The sequence below is a fragment of the Bradysia coprophila genome, unplaced genomic scaffold (genome assembly GCF_014529535.1).
Source record: "Bradysia coprophila strain Holo2 unplaced genomic scaffold, BU_Bcop_v1 contig_151, whole genome shotgun sequence".
Classification (NCBI taxonomy): Eukaryota; Metazoa; Arthropoda; class Insecta; order Diptera; family Sciaridae; genus Bradysia; species Bradysia coprophila.
The window spans coordinates 8,487,109-8,504,463 of record NW_023503423.1 but is presented as its reverse complement, the minus strand read 5'-3'; the positions used below and the strand labels follow the sequence as shown (position 1 = coordinate 8,504,463).

The window sequence follows — 17,355 nt, the reverse complement described above, 5'->3', positions numbered from 1 at the left end:
TAACCTTTTCACATTGAATGTCAAGAGAATTCAAATGGTTTTATTCATGACATGGAGTGGCGAAGTCCCTTATTACGCTCTAGATGTGTAATTGTGGCATTATTACGAAAAAGTACTGTGCACCGAGATTAACACAACGATTTATGCAACAGAGAGGCATCTAAACTTTGTAAATTTTGAGCGTTGTGATGATGAGTTGCATAAAATACTTATTTTAAGAAACAAGATTCGTATCGCACTATATGTAACCAAAATATTCACTAAAAAAATCTAAAACTAAAATTGTCATTTATTAAAGTTGTATGTATGAGGAGGTTATGCCAATCGCCAATTTTTCACAAAAACAGCGATACATGGCCGTTATCGGTAACTCAAACTGCATTTCATAAAATTTCAACTGCAGTTGAAAATTCATAGATAAGATTCAGTACATCTTTTCCAAAAAAAGGCCACAGCGACCGGTATAACCTCCTCCTCAAATGCAACTTTATCTTCATTTCGTGGTTTTCTTTCTCGTTTTTCCAACTTACCTCCGTAAACATACTAATTATTTGGTGGAAAAAGGTAATGCTGTCTTTGGGGAGATCTTTAAAATCGGATGACATTTACTCAATGCGAGACACGGACAGGCCCACGAAGAGACATTTTTTTTTCTTGCGGATTCGTGATTTATTTACCGTCTGCCTTGAATCTGGTGTGTTACGAATACCTCCATGATGCTTCGTATGGCGTATGGGGCTAAAAATTGTCTGTTTATGTGTCACGGTCACGGTTCATTTCATTTGTTTACTTAAAATTCAAGTATAATAAATAGCTCTTTGAGATTTCATCTCGAATTTTCATGTTCATTGACTTGGTAGATTCAAATAAATTTTTATTAAACTTTACGCAAATTTACGAAAACCAACCGAACACACAATTTATGGCTAAGTTAAGTGCGAAAGTCAGGTGAAAGGTGCAACATTGTATGAAAAAGACACAAGTTTGAGTTTGGCTGTATAGGTGGAGCGGAAATGATGCAACAATAGTTGCACTTGTCAATAATGTCCTATTCATCCTTAGTACATAGTACATTACGTACCTGTTCGGAAATTTTTATCTCGTCGAGCGGGAGTCCCTAGGCAAAATAACAATTTCCAAACATTTACGTGAGATATTTTACTTGTGAAGCACTGTGTACGTGAGTTTTAACGTTAGTGTCATGCATGTAATGACTTACTTCCGGGGGGTGCGGATAGAAAATTTAATTTTTTTAGAATGAAAAACTTTTCTTTTTTACTTAAAATCTATTTGGACCAAGAAATTCGCGAATCAAATTATTGGTAATTTCAGATTCATCTTGTTGTAAGAAATGTCCGGCATTCGGAATTACCGTGACACGCATTTTTGGATATTCTTTAGCTGTAGCATTCAATGATAGTTGCGAGATGTACGGATCTTTTCCGCCTAAAATGTACATTCCATTTTTCCCGTCTAGGTCATCATTATCACCGTCGATCTCAACAAAGTCAAGCTTTCCCTTTTCCAGCGAAATATTCGCACGATAATAGTTTAATCCAGCCGTTAATGCACCTGTTGAACATTTCGGGGATGAAACATTTTATTTGCTGCATTCGAATTTGTGCATTGTGAAAGAAAACGAAGGCTTTCGTACCCGGTTGCGAAAAGACATATTTGTAGACAGCAAGATCTTCGTTTTTGAAAAGCGGTGAGAGAAAAGCATAATCATTGGCCTGCAATTCTGATTCAGCCACACCTCGCTTCAGGAACTCTAAAACATAAGATGACTTATTGCGCTGGTCCATTGTCTCTTCAATAAGCTGTTTGAACACTTTCCGAGGTGGAGATCCCATCAAAATATATTTGTGCACCATATGCCGATTGCTTGCGATAAATGAGGATGCAATTAGAGCGCCCCAGTCATGACTCACAAGCACACATTTCTTACGATCTAAACATTGAGATATTCAATAAAACTTTTCCATATTGTCGTCCCTTTCGCTCACTTACTCAGATACTTAATAAGGGCTTTCAAATCTCCGATCAAATAGGGTAACACATAGTCTTTCTCTTCAGTTGGTCTCTCTGACCACGCATAACCACGCATATCAATGGCAACAGTCCTGTTCATTTCATAAAACATATTTTACATGATTGTGAGCCAAATAAAAAAGATAAAAATTGAGGAACTGATTTACCAATAATCTTTAGAAAATTCGAGAATCTGATAACGCCATGAGTACCAGAAATCGGGAAATCCATGTACAAACACCATCAACGGTTTTGTACGGTCTCCGGCTTCGACGTAATGCAAACGAATACCCTACAAAGACAAGAAAGCAGAAAGTTGAACATTAGAGAATGACCGTTACCGGGCCATAGCACTGCTTCTAGCATGAACATTTATGTTTCAGACCAAATTTTGATACATGTGTGCGTGTACATTTACATGCGTTGTATATTTTAACTCACACCAAGATATCATGACTCGTGTCTCATGTTGACCCTTATGAAGGGATCCCTAACGTTGTAACGTTATGGTTCGGATCTTTTGTCTTTTCGTTACAATTCGTAACATTACGAGCACGTTGCCATCTCTGTAACGTTCTCTATTTCTAAAAGTCGTTAAGTATGCTGACACCGTAATTTTTACACAACGTTACAAGTAAAAACGTTGAAAGAACGGAATGCAGATCCTACTTGAATACATTATGACTACCTCCGAATATTATCTATGTTCATTCTAGAAGCAGAGCTATGACCGCGCACAATTCTTATCGAATGAACAAAATTCCAGGCAAAATCCTCTTTAAGTTACATTAACTGTGGCAAATTTGTGTGTGCCATATTTTGGATCGAATAAAGCCGCTGGTGCAGTGTTTCGCGGTTTCGGTTGCAATTCAAACGTGGAAATGGTATACACAATCAAAGTTAGTATTACAAATGATGACCACCAAATTCTACTTAATGGATTGATCATTATAAAGAGACGTTTTCCTGTGTTCACTCACAAATTGACGCGTCGCTGATATGTGTGCCTTCTTATAGCTTCTTTAATTTAAACAAACCTTTTTATCCAATCTATACTTAGGGTGGATCGATTTTTTCCAACTTTGAAATCATCACCACTTTTACTTATTTATTTATTTATTTTATTCGGAATAATCATCGACAGCATGTTTGCTAACTGATGATGAACGATTACAACGATTATCAATCAAACTCTTAAAAATTATAAACAACAAATGAAGACTGACGAAACTTAGAACGAAAACCAACTATCACTACAAAAAACTTGAATAAGAAAAATAACTATCGCGTCTTAGCAATACTGAAACCAATCTTCATCCAACTACTTTATAGCCTGGGCAATTTTACTGCGTTGAAAAATCCTCGGAAAAATCTTGCTGATGTTCAAAACACTGGAAAAGCGTTAAATATTTCAGAACCAGTTTTTCGGGGATTCTTCGCATTTTCATATTTGTGTGGAGAGATCCAGGGCTGTGTACTGTTGTATGTCACGCAGATGGAGTTGGAGATATGTCTGATGGCGCTTTTCTTACAAATATAATTCGACCATCGTTACGATTATTATTGCCGTGGTGAGTTGAATTTATATATTAAAAATCGTGTTCTCGCGTATTTAACAAAAATGGTGATCTACCCCAAAGCCTTGAAGAGATCAGCCTTCCATTAACATAAATTACGATACTGTTTCATTTTCATTCATTTGTTGTATACTTGTTTGTTTGTCTTTTTAAATTTTTGTGTCAATGTCTCATTACTGGGTTCGACGAGCACTGCTCGTGTTCTTTTATATCAATATCAATACTTTTTATTGTGCATCGTGACTTTTAAACATGAGAATTAAAATTTCAACGTATATAGGTCGAAGTATATAGGAAGCGGCTCCAAGCCAAAAAACCGTGGTTTTCCAAGGTTCTGAACCTTGTGTTTTTCACACTTTTCACATTGAATATCAAGATGATTCGAATGTGTATTTATGACATTGACTATATAAAAGTAAAAAAAATAATACTTTTTCCAATTTTGTACGAAAGTAGTAATACATCGGTACGCCGCACAGTGTTCCAAAACGTTACTGCCACATTCATAAATCTATTTTTGACATCAGTACGTCACTTTGCGACCCCTTTATGTACCGAATTACCCTACAGTAACAGTAGACTTTCGAAAAACCAAGAAAAATTTTTGTTGGTTTTTTGAATTTTGGAGCCCATTTTCCCCTTGAGGGTTTTGTAAATTTTCCTTGTTAAATATAAAAATCCTAAGGACGTTGCAATTTGCATTGAGACACCTCAAGCATACTCCTTATGGTATTTTCTATGTTCCCGAACCTATCCGCTCACCAATCGCTGTAAAACAGATATCTTATTCCACATTTTCATCAATAACCAAAAAAATTCAAAAAAGCCTCATGAAATAAAATCGTTGTCTCTAACATTTCTGCAGTAGTAAGTGAAGGCGAGAGGCAGGGGAACATAGAAAATACCATAAGAAGTGTGCTTGAGGTGTCTCAATGCAAGTTGCAACGTCCTTAAGATTTTTATAATTAACAAGGAAAATTTACAATCCCCTCACGGGGAAAATGGGCTCCAAAACCCAAAAAACCAAGAAATTTTTTTCTTGGTTTTTCGAAAGTCTACTGTTACTGTAGGGTAATTCGGTACATAAAGGGGTCGCAAAGTGACGTATTGATGTCAAAAATAGATTTATGAATGTGGCAGTAACGTTTTGGAACACTGTGCGCCGGGTCTCTTTTTGCAGCTATATTATGGGTTGGTATCAATGAATTATTTTCGTTACAGCCCTGATGATGTTTTCGAATTGAGAACGAAATAAATTGGCAAAAACATCTGAACATTGAAGAAGTAGAGGCGACTCACAAAAAATATTTCGAATAAAATTCGTGAAAGTTTTTCTCTTCTTCGCATAACTCAAAATTGTGCTCCCTTAAATTAAAGAATGTTCGAATTGTGTTTGTTTACTCATTCGAAACGGATAGCACATTCGTTGCTAGGGGAGATGAGTAACAAACTAAGGGGTACACACATTAAACACTCGTTACAGTCGGTATTTTAACTACAGTGTTTGTTGTTAGTGCATTCGATTGTAGAATTTACATAAATCTTTCATACAAAACAATAAAAGAACAACGCGTAATGACTCTTGAAACAGATGACCATTTCAATGATACCCTGAACGATGCAATAGGCTTCGACTCAACATGGAATACAAATCGGTAAGAGAAGAAGATAAGTTAGAACAATAGTTTATTACGTCCTTGTTTGGAACTTTTTATTTTGCCAATTGTCAGAATTGCATAGGCTTCGGCTCGGGCTACAATCGCACAAGGCGAAACATAAAGTTCCAAACAGTTACTTGAGATATTTTACGTGTTACGGCATGTTTCATTTACATTGCCTAATCACGTAAAGCATTGTACTTACCAGGTTCGAAGTTGCTATTTCACAAGTGGGGAAGACAGTCCTCCCCCTCGGAAGTAATATACTATTACTCACAAAGCCGTTTATGCCAAGCCTATGAAGTAATTACTATTCTTCCGGGGCTGTAATGAGTAATACTATATTACTTCCGAGGTTCCAAGTTGTGTATTTGATAAGTGGGGTGTTACAGCCCGACCCGAAGGGGAGGGCTGTATTCCCCACTTGTCAAATAACAACTTTCAACCTCGTAAGTACAATGCTTTACGTGATTAGGCAATGTAAATGAAAATGAAACATGCCGTAACACGTAAAAGACTATTACTGTTTACTGGTTTCAGATCAATTAAAGTCGTTTCACGACAAATCGGTACCGATGAGCTCCCAACAACAAAGGACCAGTCAAGCACTACAGAAGCTGCTAAAAGTATCGGAGTAATTGCTAGCTATCTATTTTCGCTTATATCTCTCCCTTCACCGACTTTCTTTTATTAGACGCAAACGGAGTACGCAAAAAATTTTGGCCAAGTAAACGAACAAGAACTGGCCAAATGGTTGAGAGACATTTATCCGATGGTGGAAAAGGAAATCCAGCAAGGAATTACAAACGTGTTCGACTTCTCCAAATTCCAACTATCCGACGTATTGTCATTTCAACCCACTCAAACAATCAGTGCGATCGATAAGAATCTCACCGAAAATCTGGATGCGAAAAGTCTGATCCATGGCTGCGCTTGTTGGTTGTCGGTGTCAACACAGAATGCTCCATTAATAGCGATTGCTAGCTCATACTCGCACGACGTGTGGTGTAACCATTCAAGTGCAGTGAAGGTGTTCCAGCCGATCAGGTAATGTCTGTTCGATTACAGAAGCGGGTTATATAAACAGTAAATTGGTGTTAAAGAAACAAAGCTAACGGCTCCGTTAACTACCAAGAGCTGAAGACGCTTCCTGTCAAATCATGTATTAATTCACTGGTCACTAATCCACACAATAAAGACATATTTGCTGGTGGAACATTTTCTGGTAAAACAGCTAGTCATTTCAGAACTGATGGCACTAATGACTTGTCTCTCTATCTTTGATTGGAACAGGAGATCTGTACATTTGGAAGTATGAAATCCGAAGTGACGGAGGCATTATATCGGAGCACTTTTCGGAGACATCGCAATTCGGTGGAAATATTGTGGGCATAACTTGGATGAAGGCGAATGCCGCGAGTCGAGACTTCGATCTGTTAACCGGTCATGTCGATGGTGTTATCGTTTTGTGGAAAGTTGGAAAGGTCTTGGTCAAAGACAAGATGTAAGGGAGCCCCTTTTGCCTGTCAAAAGACTTATTTGTGTGCCCTTTCAGATTTAAAATCAAATCGCTGAACGATTCTGACGAACTTGCTGTGCTATCGTCGATCGTTTCGTTTTCTAGAACCGATTTCATCGTTGGTACAGAAGAAGGCAGAGTTTTACTGTGCTCGTTGGCCCATAGCCAAAGTTGGTGACAGTTGATCTCCTTTGTTGATCCTTTCTTAGCCGAAATCATTATCGATTGCAGGCAACGAAACCTTTTACGATCCGGTCATTAATGAACTTGAGCCACACACATTTGCTGTACCAACGTTGATACATTCTAATTACCGAGATCAGGCTGTTATAGTATCCTGTGATGTCAGTGGAGTGGTGTGTTTCCGGTGGATTGGAGAAGTATGATTAGTGAAACGTTTCCTTGCATATCATTGTAATACCTTATCGCTTTCGGTTTCAGAGCAGTGACCTTTGGAAAACGGTTAAGATGCCTATGCCATTTAAGGGTAAAATATGCTGTACCCAAAATCTGGAGCATCTGTTGTCGGCAGGACAGGACGGAACATTGGACGTATTCACGTAATATATGCTATTTTATTGCAGAGAACACGAAGATTTCTCATGAATTTTTCAAATTCAATAACAGAATTGCCACAGAAATCCGAAAAACTTTTCAAGGACATCTAATCGGACCTGGAGATGCTATTTCCATCAGCGAAAATGGGTGAAGCAATCCTTCGATGAAACTTCGATGGAAAATCATTTAATTTCCTTATTCATTCCTTTTCAGTTGCTGGATCGTAACTGGGTGTTACCAGGGTTTGTTTAAACTATTCGAACTGCAAGAATGAGTTTGAGAAAATAAAAATTTTCGATTCTGTTTCCAGTTTCCACTTCCGGCATTTTTTATTGGCTATTCTTCAACTTCCCGTTTTCTCTTTTATCCAATTTAAAAACACAGCTACACTAGCCAGCACACCAGGTAGACCCTCGCCACACTGACCACCAAATGATACGATTCCAATTTGTGTACCATTCACTGTTAAAGCAGCGCCCGAATCTCCATTACATTGTCCTGTGGCTGCGGGTTGAGCTATACAAATATTGCTCTGAATAACCAGTCTTCCAGGATATTTAGCATCGTTAAACTGCTTTCGACAGTCCTGCAGACTTATCATTTCGAAGTGTGCTACTTGTAAAGTATGTGCAATTGGGACTGTATCCAGACCCACATCATCCTGCAAGAGAAAGAAGAATTGGACCATGTTCACCCAATGTTGCCATGCTGTTGAAGAAGTATATTACGCTAATGTATCCCCAACCTGTTAGAGTTGTGATGGTATTTTCAGGAGGATTATGAGTAGCCAACGGAATCGGTCTAACTGCCGAGGAAAATTGTATTTTTCTTGTCGTCTCCAGCACGGCAATGTCGTTGCAAATTCGTTTTTTATTCCAATGTTCATGTATCGCGCACGATTTAACAAAATATGTGTCGCCGACATCGCTCAGATACGTTATGCCAGCAACTATTTGAATCCTTCGAATATCCTTTTCAATCCGACTATTGTCCACACAATGGGCTGCCGTTAAAATCCACGAATTGGATATGATGGAACCACCGCAAAAATGCTGACAATGTCGGTCGTTGATTATAAGTTCGCGCAGGGAAACTTGGTATTTGTATTGTCTGTATTCAGCATCCACACCACCTAGGATCGGTGTACCAATCACGATAGATGCACGACAGAAAATCCACACGGTAATCCAAAACTTCATAACTCGATAAACTGGAATACTGCCGTTCAGTCGAACACTAACTATGCGTCGATTAGCTAATTATTTTGTTTTTACTCAAATATGTCGTCAGTGAAAAAGGAATAATTTATAAGTTTGGTTGGTCTACCAGTAAGTAAGTACAGTACGTAAGTTTGTTTATAACACTTGTATACCACAAATCAGTAACAAAAAAATCAAAGTGCCTGGAGCCATTATGGACCATGAAGACCATGAAGCATGAAAAGACCGAGAAATCATTGTTTCACCATGAAGCCATGATGGCTCACTTTTGTGCAAATGTACAAAAAATTGGCATCTACTTTTTTGAAAATTTGCACAAAAATCAGCCATGATCGCTCATGGTAAAACATAGATTTGAAGAATGTCTCAGCCAAATATATACCGTTAAGTCCAATGGGTCTTTGTAATAAAAAATGGATACAGGAAACGTGTTGAAGAAAAAATTAGTAAAGTAATTCACTCTACCACAGATACCTGCTGCACCAACCATTATTTTTTTTTGTGAGACAAATCCAATGTACTCTGCCACCCATTTGCGTACAAAATCTGTGTTGCCTAATTATTTATTTTAGTACAGAGTACTTAGCAGTACTATGCATGGTTAGGGTATATTTAGTTGGTATAGTCATCGGTCGATACACTTGTTTTTGCACTAATAAAAACTTAGCTTTACAATACCAAAATATTGTTTGGTGTTCATTAGAAAACCGACGAATTTTGTGTCGTATATATTCAGATGGAAAACATCTGTGGTGATTAATAAGTATACATATCAATTAGTGCTGCCGCTCTCTATATGCCTTCAACTTTATTGCTGTTTTGTTGCACTCTGAAACTTTAAGAAAGTGCTTCAGAATGTGTCAAGTAAGTCGTCTACGCTATTTCGGGCACAAATAAAATAGCGAGCCTACATATAGATGATGCAAATTCAAGTCAGTATCATATGCCATTATATGAAGAATTCGTTGAGTTTCTTTGGTAAAATTTCCTTTCGAATAATGTTTGATAAATCCAACCATTTGACGACTTTTCATCGTCATTTCTTCAACACTCTCGATAAACGTGATCTCCCGTTGTATATAAACGTCTTTGATAAATTAAATCATGACGATATATGCTGCAACATGCATCATTGTTGAAAGAATAGTACATTGCGTCCGAGGTTCCAAATTTTTATTTTGACGACGTTATGGCCCGACCCGAAGGGGAAGGCTGTATTCCCACTCGTAAAAATAAAATTTTGGAACCTCGTACGTAGTAGTGCTTTACGTGCTTGTGGTCTGTACATGCAAAAAAGATACTAAAAAAACTCCATTTACCGACAAGAAGCACGTAAAGATAAGTTCATTTCATTTCATTACGTTATCGATGTCTTGCTGCATTGGGCGCATATCATTATGATCGGAAATAATGGATGCTAATTTCATATCGCAGCAAACAGTAAACTGCACGCTCATTTGAACCATCAAAGGTCTAAGTGAACTTTCAGGTGGTACCCCAGAAGAGACTCGTACAACCTGGATCACAAAATGCCAATCTGAACGAAATTCCTTCTACCAATCAGATATAGTCGCCATAAATGTACCCAGCTAACAACTACGTTTTCGAATGATTTGTGTGCAAGTGTATCGACTGGCCTAATAAATTTGTGACGACAGACTTTTTATCTCTACATTTAGTTCTAAGAACTTTACGTCCGCCCTCCAACCAACTATTATGTTCTTGTTGTTTGAAATGCACTTTGCATAGATAACTTTGAAGGAAACTTTTCATAATAAAATCGACCGGCGAAAAATAGAGGAAATTGGTTACTAAGTATCAATTTGCATAAATATTTTCGAAGCAAATTCTTTATAATTATAACCGATGAAGAATAAAGGAAATTGCTTACTAAGAATTGAAAACAATTTGCATAAATATGTTTGAAGGAAACTCTTTATAATTATACCGACGAAGAATAAAGGTAATTGCTTACTAAATATTATTTCCACCTAATTATCACAGACTTTGCTGAACCCCACAAAGATCTCTCAATTTTTATCTTAACGCGTTGCCGGTTATTGCGACTTGTCAACTTTAGGCACACTGGAAAGTGCTAAGGGAGTCGAGGATAACCCTCAAATAAATTTCTAAAAATAAAAAAATTGACTTTTGAATTTTAGAAATTTATTTGGAGGTATTCCTCGACTCTTAGCATTTTCCGACGTGCCTGCTCGAGCATTATCCCCTACTTGTTAAAGATTATAACTCAACGCAAAAATTAGAGGATCTATTGTCAGCCTAGCTTTCGAAGCAATGGGTCCATGGTGTGAGAAGTCAGAATCGATCATAGACAAAATAGGCAAGCGTTTTGTTGAAGAATTTGGTCATACCTTACAACAGAATATCACTGGTCATTTCACAAGGGAATGTTGCAAGCGTTCTTGGAACGCACCCAATGAAAAACGCTTTAGAAGAGACTTAGAAAAGAATGATAAAAAAAACTTGACGACGAAATAAACAATGAGGAGTACCCTTCAACTTGTACAGCCTTAAAACACATCTATACTTACAAACTGTGTTGTTTCGCAGATAAACTCAGGAAGGACCAGCCCAAATATTCCCATCTTCGATCTTGATTATAATTTCATAGTATAGGCGAATTGCAAATTCCGGATTGCTTCGTACGGGGCTAAAAATTGTTCAGCTGGGTTTTGTAGATGGTGTAGTGTAGTGTAGATGGTCAATAAGGTGGAATAATTGGTAGATAATCGTCAATATAAAGCTCAGTTATTATTAGCCAAATCATTCAAAATTCAGCATCTATACATTGACTATCAACTGATGTCCTTGCAAAATTACTTTGTGCGAACGTGAATTTATTGTTCGTTTTGATGTTGAATAAATCGCAGCCAGTGAAATTGCTTCAATTGTCAGCCATGGGTTTACTTGACAAAATTCTACCAAAGGTAATTTTACCAGCGAAATATCATTTTTTTTGTCAGCAAAGACTTGCGTCAACCCTCTTGATGGGTCGAAAGTGTCAAATGACTTTGTTTTGCGAAAAAGAGGTAGCATCCACGACAGAGAAAATCTCAGAAAAACAGGAGCGATTAATTTCTCGGATGTCACAAAAGGGACCTAACACACTGTATGAAAATGAACTCAAATGGTATAATTGATTAAATTTTACTTCGCAAAACATGAGGCTAAGACGGTGATAGCACCAGACGGCAACCTGATCTGGAGCCGAATTCGGTAGAAGAGCCATTTAGCATGCGTTTAGCAACAAAGTTTTGTCTATAGTGTGCTGGAAAGACTAGAAATAGACAACGCAATCTAATAATAGGCACAAGAGCATAACTTAAATAAGAGGCCTCCACGAAGCAGTAGTCAAGGGTCGATCTACTTCGACCAATCTTCTTGAGTTCACCAGTCTAGCCATAGAGATCATTGAATCGGGTGGTCAGCTTGATGTTATTTACACCGACTTTCAGAAGGCCTTTGACAGAGTGTCGCATAAGGTTCTGTTGAAGAAGCTTAGGAGTATCGCTGTTGAGTCTGCGCTCTTGGGTTGGCTGGAATTATATCTGAGCGGGCGTCTTCAGTTCGTAAAGGTTATGGGACATGCTTCTCCTACCTTTGAGGTTAAATCTGGAGTACCTCAAGGTAGCCACTTGGGTCCACTACTCTTTGTACTTTTGTTGGATGATGTTACGAAGCTCTTCCATAAAAATTGTGTATGCTGACGACCTTAAATTGCTGTCCACAGTTAAATCGCTTTCCGATGCTATCCGTCTTCAATCTGATCTTGTTGCTTTCTCTCGTTGGTGTAAACTGAATCGCTTGGACCTGAACGCAGGCAAGTGTAAAGTGATGTCTTTTTGAAGGGTCCGTGATCCGATGCGCTTTCAATATTCTGTGAATGGGATAACTTTGTCTCGAGTTACAGAGGTGCTTGATCTCGGGGTTTGGTTGGATGAGAAGTTGACGTTTAATCGTCACATTGACTTCATTACCTCTAAGGCTTCTCCATGCTAGGCTTCATAAAGAGAATCTGCAGGCAGTTCACTGACGTTCGAGCTTAGAATACGCCTCTGTTGTTAGGGATCCTCATGAACTGACGTATGTGAACATGATTGAGTCAATCCATAGAGGTAGACTACCTAGAGGAATTATGACCGAAATTCATTGAAAAATTATATCACACACACCACTAACACGAAAACGTCAACTTTGCTTTGCTTTTGGCATTATGAGTCCCTTTACTTTTGACATTAAGAGTCCCGTGTACTGTCTGTACACGGAGCTGTTACGTACACATTCAAATATATGATTTTTCATTTTAATTTGTCAGTTTGTTCTATTGAGAGTCAATCCAAAAGAAGTTTCTGATTTATGCGTTAAGGAGGCCTGTGCGGAGAGATGCTGATCATCGTCTCCCTCCTTACTTAGATCGATGTGTCTCGATTGGGATTGAACCTCTTTGGCATAGGAGGATCAGTCTGTCCGCGGTGTTCATTTTTGATCTATTTTTTTATCCCTGTACGTCCGCTTAGGAATAATGAGTTTTTCTTTATTCCGTTCTATCGGACCGACTATGGACAGCACGAACCCGTTAATAGGATGCTTAGGATTTTCAACTTTTTCTCACAATTTTACGTTATTGATGTATCGAGGAACAGGTTCCGCTCAGTTGTCAGATCTGTGAAGCTTACAAGTTCATTCTTGTCCCGATTGGGGTTCCCTTCTCTTTCGGATGATGATACTGGCTGATATGAACAGTGTATTCATCCAGAGACTGCTGTCGACGCTTCTAAGAATCTTGTTCAATTTCGTCCATTCACTTTTATTGCCTTTCATTTGATTCGTGAGTGGAATGTGTCTGATCGTACGTGAGTAGCCTCGTTTTTGATAGCCTTGTCGGTTTTTTTGTGTGCTTTGTTCTTGAGTCCAAATATTATAATATTATGCAATGTAATGTTGTAGCTTAAAATAAGCGGTTGGTGTAATAAAAACAAAATAGCCCAAAGTTTTCAGCCTGCGTTGCAATCACTCCAATAACAGGCTGAGAAAGGGATAAAAAGTTTAACAGGGTAGTTTTCGTGTGAATTTTTTTAATCCGAGGCGAAGTTGACTTTTTTTTGGTTCTCAAAGGAAGATCTATTTTAAATTACTTAAATAAACCCTTTTTTAAATTCAAGGAACTAAGTGATGCGACGAGATCAGATGTGGGTAAAACGACCATTCAACTAATCGATACGATCTACGATTTTATAAATTGGTTTGCTTACTTTGTGGGCATTGAAGTTAGAAGAGATTGGAAATTTAACGTTCGATCGAAAGTCAATATGATTTTGAATATTTTCTTCGCCTGGACGGAGATCTATACATTTTGGTTGGTGGTTCCAAGCATTGATTGTGTTATATTGTTAACTGGCTTATGTTTCACTGTTACTGTAAGATTATTGTTCACAGTTGTGCTACCACCTGAATTCGCTAAAATGTAACTTTCGTTTAACGCAGGTCATGATAAAATTTGCAAGTGTGGTGTTAAATCACGAAAGATTTTTGTCATTAGTCAATGTCATCTACAAAATGGCAAGCAAAAATACCGAGGGAAGAAGACACCTCATTATTGCAGATGCAAAAAAAACAATTTTCCACCATTTCAAACATATAATCATTGGAGTTTACTTCGGAGGAGTTGTGTACCTGTTTTATCCAATCTACGACTATGTCGTTAACAGAACTTTGACACCAGTCTCTCCGTTGATTTTTCCTTTTTTGGACGACGATACCATCAGAAGCTTTTTGATTTCAACAATGCTCAATGTTACTGCTGCGTTGGTGAATAGTTTTGGCACTGTTGCTGTGAGTATGTTTTTTGTAACATTTGTGGAAGCATATGGCACATTGAATACATTAATCGAAGACGATTTTCGTACATTCGACGGCATGTGGAAAAGGGGAAACAAAAACATTGCAGAACGTAGAGCCGCATTCAGAAACATAATAACGGCGATAATGCATTCAGCGAGGTAAATTTTATGGCAGATCTAATGATGGTGCAAAAGACCTTAGACTTGCCACTTTCTAAAAGTCTCCATTTTCGTGTTACCAGTTATTTGCTACACAATTTCCACAGGACGTGTGGAACGCATGACTGACTATTATTAAAAGTTATTAATTAATTCCGCGGATAAAATACAGATTTTTCTGGAAATGCTTTTGTGCTCGTTTCCAATATAAAGGATAGTTATTTGTTATAAAAGAGGATATAGGATATTCCCACAAAAGTGAAGAGTGAGCGCCGCGAATTACTCGAGTTTTAATTTCCTGCCTTTTTTCACAACGTTTTTCATGTGTGGGAGGTGTGATTAACAATTTTTCATGTGTCGGGCCGAAAATGAGGGAGTTTTGAGATTTTTCTTTGGTTTTCGACCCCTTACATGAAACATTTTTTGTGTATCTGTTTTGGACGATTGATTTTAGGCACTTTCGCGAAATTGCCTAGAAACAATCGTCGAAAACAGATACACAAATAACTATTTCTCCACGAAACAGAAAAATTAATTTTTCAAAACAAAACAATGATGACAGATTGGGGGAGAATAGTTATTTGTGTATCTGTTTTGGACGTTTCCACTTTAGCTCACTTCATTCGGGCTCGCGAAATTCCCTAAAATCAATCGTCCAAAACAGATACTCAAAAAAATTTTCATGTTAGGGGTCGAAAACCCGAGAAAAATCTCGAAACTCCTTCATTTTCGGCCCCGACACATGAAATAGTTATTAATGTGACGATTTAGTAGGCCGAAATAGTTACGTATTAAGTTTCTCATGTGTCGGGCCGAAAACGGGGGTTTGCAGAAATTTTCTCGGATTTTTGTCTCCTTACATGAAAAGTGATATACGCATCTGTTGTGGACAATTTTCTTTTTATGCCAAATACTGCGAAAGTTTGTATTTTCGGTCCTCAAATGGTGACCGAAAGTAAAAACATTCAGGCCTTGGGCCGAAAGTAAATGTCACTGTCATCATTTTACTTTCGCCCCGTGGGCTTGCGTATTTGCGGGCCGAAAGTAAATGTCACTGTCATCATTTTACTTTCGGTCCTCATATGTCTCGAAAACACATGTTCACTTGATTTAAAGTACGCATTGAGTGTAGTGTTGTGTTGACGATAGCCAAATGTTTTGTGAGCAAGTGAATGTATGTTTACAGTAATTTCATTTGTTAAATTGTTTTTATTTTTATACCAGGGGGCTGCCGCCCCCTGGACCCCCCGCGCTTTTCGGCATTTTGGTGTTTCTACAGCAAATTTTGTTGATAACTCAACAGTTTAATTAAAATTATGTTTTGTTTCGGACCGAAAATACAAATCTTCCGCAGTATTTGGCATAAAAAATAGTATGCATCACTCGGGGCAAAAGTAAAAAAATTCAAACGTGTGAATTTTGCAGCCCGCGCCGCAGCCCCCTTGTTATGCAAAATACTATTAGGCACTTTAGGCGAAATTGCCTAAGATATACAAGTAATAGTAGATACGTAATACTTATTTGTGTATCTGTTTTGGACGATTGTTTTTATCGAACGAAGTGAGGGCTACATGCGAAAGTGCCTAAAATCAATCGTCCAAAACAGATACTCAAAAAAATTTTCATGTAAGGGGTCGAAAACCAGAGAAAAATCATTTTCGGCCCCGACACATGAAAAATAGTTTTCAATAGCTTACCTTTGGAACAGCGTGTATTTGTAACGTTGACAATTTACGCTTTACTTTTCAACTTTGTTACAGATTTAACCTATCAATAAACGAGTTGTACAGCCTGATCACAACTGTACAAATTGGATGCTGTTTTTTTACAATGTCAACATTGATATTTGGATATTTGGCGGTACTTACAAGCACCAGATTAGATTATTAGCTAGACCGATATTTCTTTGTACATTTTATGCTTCAGCTGGACTACGTTGGTGGTTTAGGAGCTTGTGTATACTTTCTAACTGAATTGATGTTGTTTTGCTACATTGGTCAATTAATGGACAACCAGGTAGACATAGTCAATAGACAGTATAAACTTGTAGTCCATAATGTATCGTATACGCAGTAAATTTGGACTTCCCGTTTTTCATGTTGTCGTTCTTTTATCAAATCGTTTTCGTTCATAAAAAGACACTTTTACTTTTCGAATTTATTCGTTTGAATTATAGGCCGAAAGAATTGCGTCGATTATATTCCACTCGGATTGGTATGTGTACGATGTCTCTTGTCAAAAGGACATACTGTTTGCTCTGTGTGTGGTCAAAAAACTGAAATCTATTAATGTAGCCGGTATCATGCCATTGAACTTTGCAACTGGGGTACAGGTTTGGATAATGTCGATCAGTAATATCTAAGGATGGAGGAGACTTTAAATCGAATCCATTTTGTTTGTGTCATTTACAGGTGATCAAAAACATTTATTCGATCACAATGTTTTTGCTAAACGCTTTGGAATGATGACTTTGTGTCGTTATCATTGAAAAGATGGCAATTTTCACTTTGTAAGTTATAGTGAATAAATAGTGGAAACACCCTGTAGAGAAATGTGTAGAGTAATTGAGTTTTAATAATTTAAGTGGAAATCAGAATCTTCCCACAGATTGATCGTTGAGTCGTTTACTTGCCAGTCCGATAGATGTACAAAATGTGTATCTGTCACAAATTATTGTCATCAACCATAACACTGAACCAAGCACTAGAACAGATTTTTTTAACGGATATTATAGGTTTGTTCCAAGTAACTGTAAACACGAAATTTGACTGG

At 37.7% G+C, this 17,355-nt stretch overlaps 4 protein-coding genes across 4 annotated transcripts; 2 read left to right on the top strand and 2 right to left on the bottom strand.

The window, feature by feature from the left end:
* Positions 1–1,279: 1,279 nt before the first annotated feature.
* LOC119074995 (epoxide hydrolase 4-like) lies at positions 1,280–2,995 on the bottom strand. Its single transcript, XM_037181397.1, has 5 exons — positions 2,819–2,995; positions 2,199–2,323; positions 2,011–2,123; positions 1,655–1,951; positions 1,280–1,572 (listed from the first exon to the last, which is right to left on the bottom strand). Exons 1-5 carry the CDS (start codon positions 2,978–2,980, stop codon positions 1,280–1,282), a joined length of 990 nt encoding a protein of 329 aa, XP_037037292.1. The 5' UTR covers positions 2,981–2,995.
* A 2,080-nt stretch (positions 2,996–5,075) lies between these two features.
* On the top strand, positions 5,076–7,629 carry LOC119074853. Its single transcript, XM_037181166.1, has 10 exons — positions 5,076–5,263; positions 5,807–5,900; positions 5,961–6,313; positions 6,370–6,491; positions 6,560–6,770; positions 6,822–6,955; positions 7,017–7,165; positions 7,227–7,345; positions 7,413–7,490; positions 7,557–7,629. The coding sequence occupies exons 1-10, from the start codon at positions 5,184–5,186 to the stop codon at positions 7,615–7,617; spliced, it is 1,401 nt and encodes a 466-aa protein (XP_037037061.1). The 5' UTR covers positions 5,076–5,183; the 3' UTR covers positions 7,618–7,629.
* A 19-nt stretch (positions 7,630–7,648) lies between these two features.
* On the bottom strand, positions 7,649–8,779 carry LOC119074855 (chymotrypsin-1-like). Its single transcript, XM_037181167.1, has 2 exons — positions 8,072–8,779; positions 7,649–8,004 (listed from the first exon to the last, which is right to left on the bottom strand). The coding sequence occupies exons 1-2, from the start codon at positions 8,540–8,542 to the stop codon at positions 7,687–7,689; spliced, it is 789 nt and encodes a 262-aa protein (XP_037037062.1). The 5' UTR covers positions 8,543–8,779; the 3' UTR covers positions 7,649–7,686.
* Positions 8,780–11,383: 2,604 nt separating this feature from the next.
* LOC119074852 lies at positions 11,384–17,069 on the top strand. The gene is made up of 7 exons (XM_037181165.1): positions 11,384–11,511; positions 13,747–14,001; positions 14,069–14,583; positions 16,344–16,443; positions 16,510–16,599; positions 16,760–16,915; positions 16,995–17,069. The coding sequence occupies exons 1-7, from the start codon at positions 11,437–11,439 to the stop codon at positions 17,046–17,048; spliced, it is 1,245 nt and encodes a 414-aa protein (XP_037037060.1). The 5' UTR covers positions 11,384–11,436; the 3' UTR covers positions 17,049–17,069.
* Positions 17,070–17,355: the final 286 nt, after the last annotated feature.